Source organism: Haliaeetus leucocephalus, unplaced genomic scaffold (genome assembly GCF_000737465.1).
Source record: "Haliaeetus leucocephalus isolate CR32 unplaced genomic scaffold, Haliaeetus_leucocephalus-4.0 Scaffold162, whole genome shotgun sequence".
In the NCBI taxonomy this organism is placed as follows: Eukaryota; Metazoa; Chordata; class Aves; order Accipitriformes; family Accipitridae; genus Haliaeetus; species Haliaeetus leucocephalus.
This window is the reverse complement of record NW_010972598.1, coordinates 8,066,593-8,080,666: the sequence shown is the minus strand read 5'-3', so window position 1 is coordinate 8,080,666 and position 14,074 is coordinate 8,066,593. Positions and strand designations below refer to the sequence as shown.

Genomic DNA, 14,074 nt, shown 5'->3' with positions numbered 1-14,074 from the left:
TTAATAAATATCTGTCAAATCTGTTTCATGCTTATTCACAGTTTAAACATTGAGATTTGTAGTGGTTTCCTACCACCGTTAGATAATGTTTTTCAACTGAAAGCCACTGTTTTCATTTAGGACTGTTGAAGTTGTGGCAACATTTCTGTTAGTCTTGGGGTTTATAACATTGTTTTAGTAAAAAGCATGCATGGGGTTGGATTTAGGAGAACATTGTTTCTTTAATACAGATAGATAAAGAAAGCAGTGTATTGTATTTATCAAAAGGAAATGTCAGCAGAACTTTATAGTCTGGTAATTAGATAACGCAGATAAGTCTGCTGAGTTTGTGTGCTCACAACTGCCATTCCAGATAACACTTCCTGAAGTCAATTAGAAGAACTTGCACAACATCATACATTTTTCACGGTTCCTTTCTTTAAACTGATACAGAAGGAAAGCAAGAAATTTAAGATACAGGCTATGACAAGCACAATATGTAGTCATTCCATGTTAGTTTTTTGCTCTGAACAATCCCGCTCTCTTTGAGCAAAAGCGCCGGGCATCTGACTTTTCCAAAGACGCCCGCAATCACGGCAGCAGCAGCTGTGCCAAACCGTCACCACTGCGGGGCAACGGAGAATTCCACGGGCCCTTTGATTCAAACCAAGGTAAAACCAGACCGAAGCGAGGGGCTTACATTCTTCAGACAGGTGGCCTTTGTAAACACTCGCGTTTGCATATACAGAAAACCTCGCAAAGGAAAATCTCTTAATGCCTTGAAAAGGAAAGCACACAAGTAATAGCCAAATTATCTTGGATGTGGAACATGGATCCAAGTGTTGGAAGCCTGATTCTCCTCTGTACTGTTTTTACTTTAACTGTAGATGAGGTATTTTGACTCCATGCCTGTTGAAAACATTCTGAAGAGGTTTAATTTATTTATATTAATGGTAAAGTATTAGCCTTTTATGCTAGGAGTTCGTATCTCATAATGCTTTGTGCCCTATGTAATTAGTTGTTCCTGAGGACACCAGTTTTTCCTTGTGCAGGTTACCATTAAAAGTATTTTCTGACATACAGCCAAATCCTGCAGTTTGCTTGTGTTAAATACAACCTTCCTCAGACCACTGAAGTGCTACTTAGGGCCAGAAAATGGGATGAGAGGGAGAACTTATCCTTAAAGATGTTCACATTCTAAAGCAAAATCAAAAGTTAAATATACAGCTTTTTAATGAGATAAAATTCCCAGATCAACTCTACTTTGGGGGAAAGGAAAGGGGGGTGGGGGGTGGGGAAGGACTTTTTCGGCTGATTTGCTGTCTGCCAGGAAGGACTTACTTGTCATTTTGCTATCTTGCTTCACGAAGAAAGTGAAACTCATAAGAGAGTTTTTCAAGAGGGCATTTCAGTTTACCATAGCTAAAAAAGAGTTTCCCCACTGAAAATCTCTTTCATAAAAATATTGACTTCAAAGTGTTGTGGAAAAGCATCATTTTCTGCTAGGTAAAAATTCTGATTAGAAATGATCAGCAACTGCCTCCAGCGTGAACATCTTGGCAGTGGGGGGAGCTGGGTGCAGGAAGGGCTCTCTGCAGCACACGTCCTCCCCCACTAAGGGCTGGTCAGAATTGCCTATCTGTTCTGTCCTTTCCCACAGAAAGTGCTGTCCTCACAAAGTTCCAGTTTCATGTTACGAAAGAGAACACAGGACATCCCCGTCCTGATCCTTTCTCCTGCTCAGCCCCCTGGGAAATTACCCGGTGGAGATAGATGCCCTAACTTGCAGTTCTGAGCCCGCACAGCTGTAAGCGCTCGAGCCTTGGCCCAACAGCCAGGTATTTTCTGAATTATACCTGCATCTTTATAGCCGAGCAGACATGCTCTGGAGAACGCAGTGGTATAAAGTTGCTTTTACTAGCACGGCTTAGATAAATAAACAAGGGAAGGGGAGGGAAGGTATCTGCACTGATGTACATCACCTTTCTTTCAGTGTAGCTGTATCCACACTGGCCGTTCAGCTGGTATAGTTTTATACCATGAAAAAAATCACCCTAGTCATATATAACCCATGCACAGAGCAGGCTTTAAAGTACGCAATGCCACTTTATATAGTTGCCCCTAGTAGGTGACATGAGTCTGCACTGACCTTCACCGTTACCCCCACGGCTGTATCATTGCATTGCGACAGTAGTCCCTGCCATGCTTTTGTCCCCGCAGTTAGCATTGTCCTAGGCTGTTCCTAGGCACAAAGCAGGACCCGTTCCCCACAGGCAGCGTGGATGTAAGCAGTCCGTTTGGGAGAGTAAGGCCCTTTAACACTACGGATACAGACCGATCCACACCAGCTGGCTGCAGGGCCAGAGACCAGCCCTAGCAGTGTTGAATTTATTGGTGCAGGAGATGAGGCTTGTGCTGGTTTTGGCCACAGCAGCAGGAGAAAAGACCAGGGTTGTTTCTTCCTAAGAAAAACAGCCAACCTGTCACAAGGATGCTGTGACCTCCAGCCCCATCTCCCCCACTTCCCTGCCCTGCTAACCAGGCAGCAGCCCCCGCACAGCAGCGGGTCTGTCGTCCACCTCTGCCTCACCGCAAGAAGCAAGATCAGCTGTCACGTTTTCACAACGGTAGGCCCCATGTTTCCTCTGAAAATCTGCCTCGTAGTGCACATTGGGTCTTTTCCAGCCAGGCTTGTGATTTCTCTGACTTGCATAGTAGGTAGCAGAGACACAGGCAGACTGCCAGGTCTTATCAGCCAAGTGAAAGAAGTGGTTCCTGAGGAGGGAAGGGAATGGAGAGGCTCCCCATTTGCCTGGCACAAGTAGATGTCAGGCACCATTAAGAGATTGCTACTCAGTTTGGGATTTGGCCTAGAAGTAGTTCTCAGGTCATTTTCTTTGAAAAAGATGGCTTTGGATGCTAGGCCATAACAATAGGGAGGTTTCCCAGGGTCTGTCATTGAAGAATTCCTGCCTGTATCATCTCCGCAGCTTTCCTCCTTATCCCTCATAGTCCCAAACCGAGGTGAATCTGTATCTCTACCTGCAAAACGGTTTTGCTGGAAGAGAGCCTGCTACAGACCTTGATGGCAGGTGCTGATCTCTGAGAGGAGGCTGATGGCACCGTGGCCCCTCACGTTAAGACTACCATGCGTGGCATCCTTCCTGGGCCGTGGGCACACAGCCGCATCACGTCATCCCCCCAGCATACACTTAGACCACCACAGCTGCCTCCCTGCCCCCCCGCCAGTTTGTCTCCTTGCTGCTGCCAGCGCAGGGTTTGCGTATCCTCCCTGAGATGACGGATGTTTCAATTGTGATCGGGGTCTTTATTCCATGCAAGCATCTGAAAGGGCTTTGCAAAAATAGCTCGCCACCTTGCAGACAAGCAATCTGACATCCAGAGATAGGAAATAGCCTTACTCGCCTTGGAGGGTATTTTAACATTCCCCACCACCGTTGGTATCCTCTCACGAGCACAAATGACCTTCTCCCTGTTAGCACAACCAGGAGGCCCCCATTTTCCTAAGGTCCTGGAAAGATTAAGCGACACGGGTCCAAGGTTGCACAGGAAGTCTGGAGGGAGCACTGGAAATAGAAGGGGGCCCTCCCGAGTCCCTCGGCAGCGCCTTGACCACAAGACCATCCTTCCTCTCCCAAGGTTACACATCAGGTCTGCGGTGGAGCCAGGAATAGTACCCAAGTTTCCTGACACCCAAGCCGTCCTCCTGCACTGTGTACAAAGCAAGCACAAACATCAATTTAAAGCAATTTGTAAACCCGCGTCTTGCAATTAAAGCCGAGACGTGCTGTCTGAACCCAAAGCTTCCTACGTTTCGAAAGCCGTGACGTGCCTCGCTTAAAAAGTCCCCTTCCACGAACAGGGTGGCTAACACCTCCCTGCAGCTCACCTCTCCTGCTGTCTCAGTGCCTCCGAGCTCCTGACACAATCCTGGCCGTGCCAGCCCTGCAAATGCCGCTTGCCGCGGAGAAACAGGTTTGCGGGCAGAGGCGTGGGCTGAGGGCTGCCCTCGCCAGCCGCCCTCTTGAGACCTGCCACCAAAGGAGGCCCAAGCCCTCCCCGGCCGCTGCAGGATGGAGGGGAGGAGGTGTTGCAGGCCGAGGTGGGGGGGCATGAAGGGATATCGCCAAAGCAATGGCCTGAGGAGGGACCCCAGGCCCCCCAAGGTCCTGGGACAGGGGGACAAGCCACCCGGGGGGGCTACAGCTGGCTAGAGCGGCCGTGGGCTTTCATGCCCCCCACCCGCAGGGACACGCGCTGCATCGGTACGTGCAGCTTCCCCCGGGGAGAGCCCGGGGATGGGCTGTGTCAGGAGGGGCACGGAGCCATGTGTCCCTCCAGCTCGTTGGAGCCTTTCCATTAATTTTAAACGGGCTTTGGATCAGGCCCTGAATTCTCAGCTGTCCCAGCTAAACGGCCTCCCCGGGCAGGCTCTCCTCTCGTTTTAGCGTGAGGAGGCCTTTCGGGGACCCTGCTGACGGGGAGGTTCCTGCGCTTTTTGGCAGCAGAGCTCCCGTCCCGGGGCGAGCACTGCCCTGGCAGGGCTGAGGCCGGCAGGCACCTTCGCTGGGCCTTGCCTGCCTTGCCGTGCTTTTCCAGACCTTCACCCGTCGTCATATTCAAGTAGCACTTGCTGTAGCTCTAAAGACCTGACGTAATAGAGGCACTCAGCCATCAATGACCGTCCGTCCGTCACTGCTGCTTCTACAGAAGCAGCATTAAGAGGGCCCAGCTGAGACCGTGGCACTGACTGTGCAAAGAGCAGTGCTTCATAAGAGACAAGGCTGCTCCAAAAAGCTCGGGCAGAAAAGGAAACGGAGAGAAATAAAGTGATTTGCCCAAGGTTGAAGAGCAAATCAGCAACAGAGATGGCAATAAAACCTACCAAGGCTCGCTTGTTTGTCCAATCTGCGAGATTATGTTGCTCTGAACACCTGCTGCCATACGCACCGTCGTGCCTCATTTAATATATGATGCATTGACCGGTTATTGGCAGGTTGTTATGTTACTGCTTAGATTGAAAATGCCGTCCAGACCATCACTGACAGGCTGGTTTTTAATACATCGCTCTCCTCATGAACACTTCCCCTAAAAAGACACTTTGGGATAAATGAAGAGGATGACGCCGCCGGGTCACCTCATGAGAAGTGAGTCAGTAGATCTTGTCTAAGGTTTGGCTTAGCCAGAAGGTTTTACGGAGGGACAAGCCCCTGCAGTCAGTGTGAGCTTCCCACTGACCTCACACCAACGTACGGTTCCACTGGTCCAGGTACTTACGTCCCCTAAAACAAGGTTGAGCACATATATACTTTAGAGTTATAGATGACCAGCTGCAATAATTGCTTGATTATACTCGTTGTGTTTAGGATAGCATCCCCCTCCCCTGAAGCGAATGGGAACAGAGGAGTTTCATCGGCTGCCTGAAGCTGCAGGAGGTGGCCCACAATGATTGGGGTTCAGCTTTAATGAAGCAAAAAGGAAATTATTTCCTAGATTTTCCTTTTTTTCCAAAAGTGGAAGAACACATTGCCTGTTTCTGAAGGGCCTCTGCTAATTAACACGCAGTACAACCTGAAGGAGAGCTAGTTAGGGCAAAATAAATGGGGGAAATTGCCTGAGCGTTGGGGGCCAAGACAGGGGATGGGATCACACCCTGCCCCAATACGAAGGCAGCAGACACCGGGGCAGAGCAGAAACCAAAGATGCGACTAATACTTCAGACAGCTATCATAACCAGGAGAGCTGTGGCCACCAGTCAATCCAGCATCACCTGTTCCTGGCAAGGGAAGGGCCACCCCCCGGGCAGGTGGGACTGGGGGACCATCACTGGCGTGCCCTGGGAGTCCCAAACTCCCCTGAACTCCAGGCCAGCATTTGGGGTTCTGAGAAGCCAAGAGCTGAGTCACGACAAGCCCCGCATCTGGGTTGCGACAGAGCGCGCTCATGTTGCTCTTCCTCGGGAAGTGATGCCGTGTGTGGTTATATATACACGGCCCCACATGACTGAGCAAACATTACTCAAGGTTTTGACAGACATTCACCTTTGGGGTAAGAGTGAGCACAACCGTAGGGTCAACAGTTCAGAAGGTTAGGAGGGGAAAGAGGTGGGTCTACACAGAACAAGTTGTACCCCAGTCTTTGTGGTAGGTCTCAGTCCTACCCCATCCACCCGTGAGTCTGCAGAAGCTTGTCAGATGCCTGGTTTCAAGGTTCAGTCAGCTCGTCATCAGTTATGGAATAAATGTAGCACTCTGGTTATCATTAATAATATTTATTTTGGAAAAATATTTTAAAAATGAATTTCTTCATTAACAAAACGGTAAAAAAAACTCAAATAACATTTGCACAATATTCCATAAATACATTTATATACAAAAAAATATAGTCACATAGACCCGAAGTGCCTTTGTACATATTTACCAAAAAATTTAAATTATAAAAAAATGAACATCACAAAATACTCAAGCTTTACAATTATCATGAAAATATTTTTACAGATTCAAAAAAATAACACACTTTTTCTCACCTAGTAAAAACACATTTTAGTATCAAAAAAGACAATAAAGGCAGTGTTTGTGTCTCTAATTCAAGAAAAGACTGGCTCATAAGAATCCAAAATATACACTTCAGGCAGTGCATGCTTCTTATGTAGTAATTAAGTCCATTCATTTAAATATATATAGAAAAGCAACTGACCATAGTGCAATGATAAAATTCATAAAAGGCAGTGCAACAGTAATCCTTGAACACAGACCCTTGCCTGATGTCCATCTTGTTTCTTTATTTTGCAGTCACTTTGCTAACTTCAGTAGAGAACCAGCTCAAGCCTGAATTTAGTTTCTCAGCAGCAGTCAGTGAAGGAATCTATCTCCCATTCCTCTCTCAGCAGCATTCATCGGGGCGCGTCTCCTCTGAAATTGTTCTGAACAACCACCTTGCCATATCTCTTCTGGTTTACACCTGGTGAGAGAAAACACGAGCAGAGATCAGGAATGGTTAATGGAAAGTAAGAAGAGGGCTGGAAGGCTGCAGAGGGTCGGGCCACTGTCTTTATGCCGGGCAAGAACAGCCTCTGCATGAAGCACACTAAGGGGTAGGTCAGCAGACCGCAACCACACTATCACTATACCCTTGCCGGCAAAGTCGTCATACCCGTAGCCCCCACAGCAGCAAGTCACTGAGCTTGTGTTTACAACATCTGCAGCGTGACAGCCTTGAGCTGGCTGGATTTCTACAGGTACAAATGGCTGTGGCACCATGGAAGAGAGTTCAGCTGCCCTGAGGTGTGTTCAGTGTGGGTTGCGCACCGAGAATTTTCTCTGCTGTTCCAACCACCGGGCAGTATACTAACCTCAGTTGCTATGATGCACTCATCTTTCTCTTCTGATATGACATACACCGACTGGTACTTTGTGTCCTTTGAAGTGGAATATACTGAATCTGGTCGTTTTCTTTCAGAAGTATCACTATTGAAGACAAAAAGAGACAACACCGGTCAGACGGCTGTTGCTTAACACTACCTATGAGACACACCCCCCGCCCTCTTCAAAGTCAAGCTGCCCCCCACGCTCAGATGTGAGAGATACCTCTTTAGTTGTACTGCACATTTCTCCTCTGCCTCTGAATCATATGTTTCACACTTGGCTTCACATTTGCTGTGCTCCTCTTTAACAGAGTCCTCGTTCTTGAGTTCATGCACCAAATTGTAATCCACTGATGGGTATCTGACTTTGTAGCCATTTTTATCAGAGTTATCGCTGTGAAAGTCTACTTTCTTATTTGTGTTTTTAATCTGAGTGGCACCAATGACACTTATGGAAATGTCCTTCTCGCGCTGGCAGTTTGCCAGGTTGTTCATGGTCTCAGTCTCGCTCCTGCAGGCGTCAGGCTGGTGGTGCCTCTTCTGCACTCTGAGCCTGACGCAGACGACCACAGCAGCACACCCCAGCAGCAGCATGAGGACCAGAATAATCCCGGCGCAGATGGCGATCCAGGGGAACTGGGCGTTCTGGCCTTCCGTGTACTTCTCGGTGAAGTCGACGATGACCGGTCCCTGAGGCGGCTCGGGGAGCAAAAATTGGCAGTTGAGCCCGCCGTAACCCCGGGCGCACTCACAGACGTAGCGGTTGTTTCTTTCGTGGCAGGTGGCCCCGTTGTGGCAGGGGTTGTGTTCGCATCTGCTCACCGGAGTGCTGCAGTTCTTCCCGTTGTATCCCGGGGGGCAGGTGCAGGAATAGTCATTGACGCCATCCTGGCAGGTCCCTCCGTTGACGCAGGGAAAGGAGGCGCAGTCGTCCACATTATCATCACAGTGTCTCCCGGTGAAGCCAGCCTGGCACTGGCATATGTAGGAGTTCCCCAGATCGACGCACTGGGCTCCTGCAAGACATCAAGGGGGACGGGCGCTGAGTGGTGGGCAGCCAGACCCGACAGCCTCCCACCTGCTGCTCTCGGGGCAACCATCACAACCGGCAGCTGAGAAAAGCTCTCTTTCCGAGAGGTTAGCTCAACCTTTGCGGAGTCTGATCCACCATAAAAAGTACAGAGTTTTTTTAAGGCAGATATTTGTTAACCAGACCTGTTTTTCATTCTCCATCCTATTCCCTTTTTAACATTTCACTCAGCTTGGACAACAAAGCTAGTCCAGATCAGGTTAACACCACAATCTTACGTTACAGAGTTGGAGTGGCAATGAATGAGGAGGACTGCAGTAAAGAAAGTTTTCACTGGTTTAATCAAAACAGGAGGATTATTGTTACTAGATTACAAGCAATAATATTTAGCAGTTGTGTGGCATTTTGCAGCCACAGACCTCAAAGAGTCTTTGCAAAACATTTGCAAGTATAACCCTCCACATTCTTATGCACGAAGCTTCAGGCCAAGTTACCTGGCTGCCATCACCCCTTGAGAAAATGCAGCCTACAGCATGGCCCGAACCACACCATTACTTTTTAAGTACAGTTCCTCCACCAAGTCAACTACTGACTTGACATGGACCGTGATTGATCAGTGGGCCTTGTTATGAACTCCAGACCAGAAGGCAAAGTAACTGGATGGTCTCCTTTTAGAAGGTCACTGTAGCATGTTTGGCCTTACCATTAGCACAAGGGCTGGAACTGCAGTAATCGATTTTCTTTTCACAGTTGAACCCAGAATAACCCAGTGGGCAGCGGCAGCTGTATCCCCCATCAGGGTTGTCGGTGCATCGCCCACCATTGAAGCATGGTCCATCAGCACAAGTCATTGCGCTCAGCTCACAGTTTTTACCGTAGAAGCCCGGGGGGCAGGTACAGGAATAACTGTTCTCAAGATCCTGGGGGGAAGAAATGGTCAAAATATTTAGCTGAAGTTGCTTTGAAATCCAAGAAGTGATTATGAAAATTAGTAAGACTGACATTAACTCCTCCCTTGGGGTTCCAGGTGGCACAAGCAACTCAAACTTACAGTGCAGCTTCCACCATTCTTGCAAGGGTTGGCGTCACATTCATTGATTTCAATCTCGCAGTTGGAGCCTGTGTACCCAGGTCGGCAAGAACAAGTGTAGCTCCCCTGACCAGTGTTGGTGCATGTGGCACCATTCTTGCAGGGCTTGTGGTGGGTGCAGTAGTTCAGGTCTGTAAAAAATTTTTTTTTTTTTTTTTAATAAAAAGGGCAGTCAAGACACTTGCTACTTTGCAAGGCTTGCATGGGGTGGGTGAGCTGGATATAGTTGCTTGCTTTCTGCATTTTAAAACAGACACTCAGGCAAGGGCTGAGAACTCACCCTGGTTGCAGAAAAGGCCACCCCAGCCTTCCTGACAGTTGCACTGCCATGGCTGCTGACAGGTACCATGAAGGCAGCCCGGGTATCGGATGCACTCATCACAATATCGTCCCTGCCAACCCACTCTGCATCTGAAAAAAAAAAACAAAACCCAACAAATTCTCATCATATTTAGACTTCTCAGAGTTGGAAGCCCTATCACAAACTCTGCAAACACACTGATGCCAGGGATCAAGTTTCCTAAAAGCCCTCAGTGATCCTTCATGTGAGAAAGTCGCCAAGTCCAACCACAGCATCAGCGTTCATGGGTCCCAGCTATTTCTTCCACTTCCTTAGAGTGAGCCATGGTTCCAGGTAGTTAATTTGTTTACTCTAATAACAAACAGCCTTACACACAGCACTGTAAACTCATTAGGTTAATATTAATGGCACTGATGTTTGACTTGTAGATTAATACTTTGATCTGGCATCACCTGGATTTCTCAAATTACCATCTAATATGAAGAAAGTTATTTAAAGCGACCCTTCAAATGACCAATGGCTTACTTAACACCAAAGCATCAACGTTAAAGACAAAGAAGGGAGCAGGAGGGGAGTGGAAAACTTACTTGCATTCCCCAGGTTTGTCGCAAAAGCCATGTTGCTCGTCGCATCCAGGCAAACAAATCGCTGTAAACAAACCAAGCAGGGAGAGACGTCAGCACCAGGGTCGAACGCCTCCCTTTTACAAATCCGATCCCGAGAGCACCTTGCGGGTGGGGAGTGAGCCCCTTTTACTAGGTCAGGGCAGTTAAGCGCAGCTGAGTTAATCTCTGGAGTCTGCAGAAGTATTGATCTCGCCCCGTAACTGGGCACTTTACTTATCGCCGGGGATGAGCATTCTTCTTAATACAGTTGCACACAGACAAAAGAGGACTCACAATTGCTCCCTTCCCCACAGCCCCTCACCCCCCTTCCCTTCCCAGTGAGGGTCAGAAGTCCTTTTTTCCAATTCTATGCACACAGCTCCACCTCTTAATATCCCCCGAAAGTGTGTGTGCAGATAAGAGTGGACAGCTGGTGTGCAGGGTGCCAGTGCAAGACAGCTGCTCTATTGTCTATTCTCTCCCAGCAGCTGCCCCACTGCAACAATACCCCGGCCCCGGAGCCAATGGGGCCGGCGGCCGGCGGCCGGGCAGCCTATCCCTGCCCACAGCTAATCTATGGCACGCGCGTGATTTCGCTGCAAAAAAACTTTTTTTTTCTTATTCAAATAAATAAGTCTAAAGTTCTTCCTCCCTCCTTCTCCCCCCCTCCGCCCCGCTCCGAAAAGGGGCAGGCGGGTGGGTGCAGCCCTGGTAAAAGAGGTAAGCGGGCCAGCGGGAGGGAGGATGAGGGAAGGGAAAAAAGGGACTTCTGCTCATTACTTCGCCTGGTTATGGAACTCATTAAGCAGGCACTGCAAAGTTTTAATTCAACAAAGCCAGCCAGAGACAATGGCATGCGAGGGGAAGGGGGGGAAGAAAAAGAAAGAAAGAATCGGCACTGATAATCAGATCGCCTCCAAGTTGGAAAGAATGGAGCTGGGGGCAAGGCGACGGGAAGCAATCTGCGACTGGCAGCTCCGCTCGCTAACGGCAAAACATTCTTTTTGCGTGCACACATAAACACATCTCCCCTGCCTAGTAGGTTTGCGTTGCTGTTATAAGCTGGGCTTTTTCGAGAGGGAAAGCAGAGGGAAAAGCATATGTAACGAGTCAAGACAGACGGACAGCCTTCTACTTTGCTACGGGAAGAGCAGCGATGTACAGGCATCCAAAAGTGCTGACAGCCCCGAAAGAGCTCATTATCAAAATGCTTCCTTTTTCCCCACCCCTTGACACAACTGGGCTAGGCACTTTTGATCATGGGAAAGGTTGTAGTTCCTGTTTAAAACACTATCAAAGGAAATGCGAGCCCCTCTGCCTGCTGTTTATTGTGCAACATTGTGCCATGAGCTGCTAAAAGCATCCTAGCAGTCACTAACAGTGTGAGTAATCAATCTGGGCTTGTTTGATAGCAGCTCAGCTGAGACCACAGTGCAGGTGGGCTTTAAGAAAAACAAAAACACAGCTAGAAGAAAACCGAGAGGCTGCTTTACAGCCTGTAACTGTTTTCTCCCTGCCTGCCTGGCCCTTTGATGACTGGAGAGGAGCACTCACTCAGTACGTCATCTGCCAGTGTACTTCAGAGCCGTGTATACACACAAACAGAGAATGCCATCACATGCTGCAGCAGGAGCTCTGTGTGCATGTTTGGGTGTACACTTCTGCGTCTCTACAAAGGGCGGCGATCCCGTACAAAGCTGTAGGTATCTGACATCCCTGGCTATCCTCTTTGTGATCTGCTTACTGTCCCAGCTTTTCCTGCTGTATCAACACACCGCATTCCTCAACAACTTCAAGCTCAGGCGTACTTTAAAAGTCACGTCCCTCACTGCTTTACTAGTAGTAACAACCATGGCAATGGCACAGAAGAGAGATGCGGAAGAAGCTGAATGCGGCTTCAGGTGCAACAATCTCTGTTAGTGGCAGTTTATGAGTGCCTCAAATGAGAAATGTATGGTCTAGAGGCCACAGAGAGCACCTTGGACCTCCCAACACTTTTCTCAACATGAAGCGGCAAGACATCAGACCATGACAAGCCTGCCAACAGGCGGGTGTGTGGATGTTGCCACAGCCCAGCTGCCTCTCCTGAAGCCATGCACCCTGTAAGATGACGATACCAATGTACCATGGTTGAAGCGGTGGCTAGGTATACAAAGTAGTCCTGACATATTTTAATAAATCCTCAAGTAACTGCCGAACATTTTGCTGTCAGATTTGATGCCTACAGCAAATGAGGAAGAGTGTAATGTTGGCACTGACATTTTTATTAGCTTGAGAAGGGGCTGTCTGCATTAACATTCTGTGGCAATGCTGAGGACCTCCCGTCCCCCGCACCAGTAAAGCCCATACACAGCACCAGACCTCCACCCACCGTTACTTGGTTTCCCCTCTCCCGTGGGGCCTGATGTCAAAGAAACCGCCCCCACCCCACAAGAGCTCAGGGGACACAGCTACAACGAGCACCCGGGGAGACAAGAAGGTGGACACTCACGCTCAGTGCAGTACTGGCCTTTCCAGCCCGGGTTGCAGACTTTCTCGCCACGCTCTCCGCAAGTGAAGTGACCAAAGGCATCATCCCGGGGGCGGCAGAAGACGGAGCAGCCTTCTCCGTAGTAGTGCTCATCGCACACAAAGCGATAGGAGTACTTGAGGTCGGTGCGGCCGCTGCTGTGCAGGTCCTGGGACCACTCTTCACCCACTGCCAAGTGCCTCTGGGTGGCCAGGCGGCTGATGAGGCGCTCGGGGTTTTCTGCGTGAAAGCGGAGAGGAGAGGCGTGATTAGGGAGCCCGAAGTGGGCAGGGGTGTAGGAAGATGCTCAGCTGGGGGTTGGGGGAGCAGAGCTGAGCTCAGCAGAGGCAGGAGGATAGCGCCGTGAGCCAACAGGTTGGCCTTTCTACCCATGGTCTCCCGAAGAAGAGCAGGGATGGGATGGGGGGGGGGGAATGTGCTGCACACTGCAGAGAGAGGGGCCGAGTGGGGCTGCCAGGCTGGGATTATTCTGGGGAAGAGTCTGTTTCGGGACAGTTACCTGTGGTGAGGTCGTCAGGAGAGTCCGTATGCAGAGCTTCAATGATGAGCGAGAAGGTGCCCTGGGGAAAGAAGAAGCAGAGACAACCCACCGGGAGAGCGTGAGAGCCGGCAGGGCCAGGGGAGCAAAGCCTGGAGTTATCGCTCCCAGACAACCCCCGGGAGGGGGGGATCGGTGGCCCCTTGGAAAGGTGTTCGCCCAGCTGGGGTGGCCCGGGTGGGTGGGATGGGGTGGGATGGGATGGGATGGGGTGGGATAGGGTGGGATGGGATGGGGGCCGCTCCCCCCTCACTTACGGGCCAGGTGAAGCCGAAGGGGAAGCGGATGGGGTTGCTGAAGGCGGGGTCGGCGCCGCCCGCCCCGTCGGGGACGCTGAAGGAGTTGGCACCGAGGACGGGGGTGATGGCGCTGCCGTAGGTGCAGGGGGGCTCGGGGGAGACGCTGGCCTGGTAGTGCTTGAGGCAGACGCGGAAGAAGGTCTTGCAGTCGCACTGCTGCAGCCCGCCGCCACCGGGGCCCCCCCCGCGGCAGCAGTTGCGGTTGCTGAGCAGCCCCTTCTTATTGACAAACTCCTGCAGCTTCAGCTCGAAGACCCCGGAGCAGCCGACCTGCGAGGCGGGGACAGCGGCCGTCAGCCCGCCGAGCGGCCCCCCCCC

The 14,074-nt window shown here is 50.1% G+C and overlaps 1 protein-coding gene across 1 annotated transcript in view; it reads right to left on the bottom strand.

The window, feature by feature from the left end:
• Positions 1-6,281: 6,281 nt before the first annotated feature.
• The window catches only part of DLL1 (delta-like 1 (Drosophila)), an 8,044-nt gene continuing 251 nt past the window's right edge, over positions 6,282-14,074 (bottom strand). The window contains 10 exon segments of the mRNA XM_010562693.1: positions 6,282-6,960; positions 7,352-7,509; positions 7,606-8,379; positions 9,097-9,313; positions 9,445-9,614; positions 9,764-9,894; positions 10,372-10,432; positions 12,881-13,138; positions 13,419-13,479; positions 13,715-14,026. Coding sequence (XP_010560995.1) covers positions 6,955-6,960; positions 7,352-7,509; positions 7,606-8,379; positions 9,097-9,313; positions 9,445-9,614; positions 9,764-9,894; positions 10,372-10,432; positions 12,881-13,138; positions 13,419-13,479; positions 13,715-14,026 — 2,148 coding nt within the window. The 3' untranslated portion in view covers positions 6,282-6,954.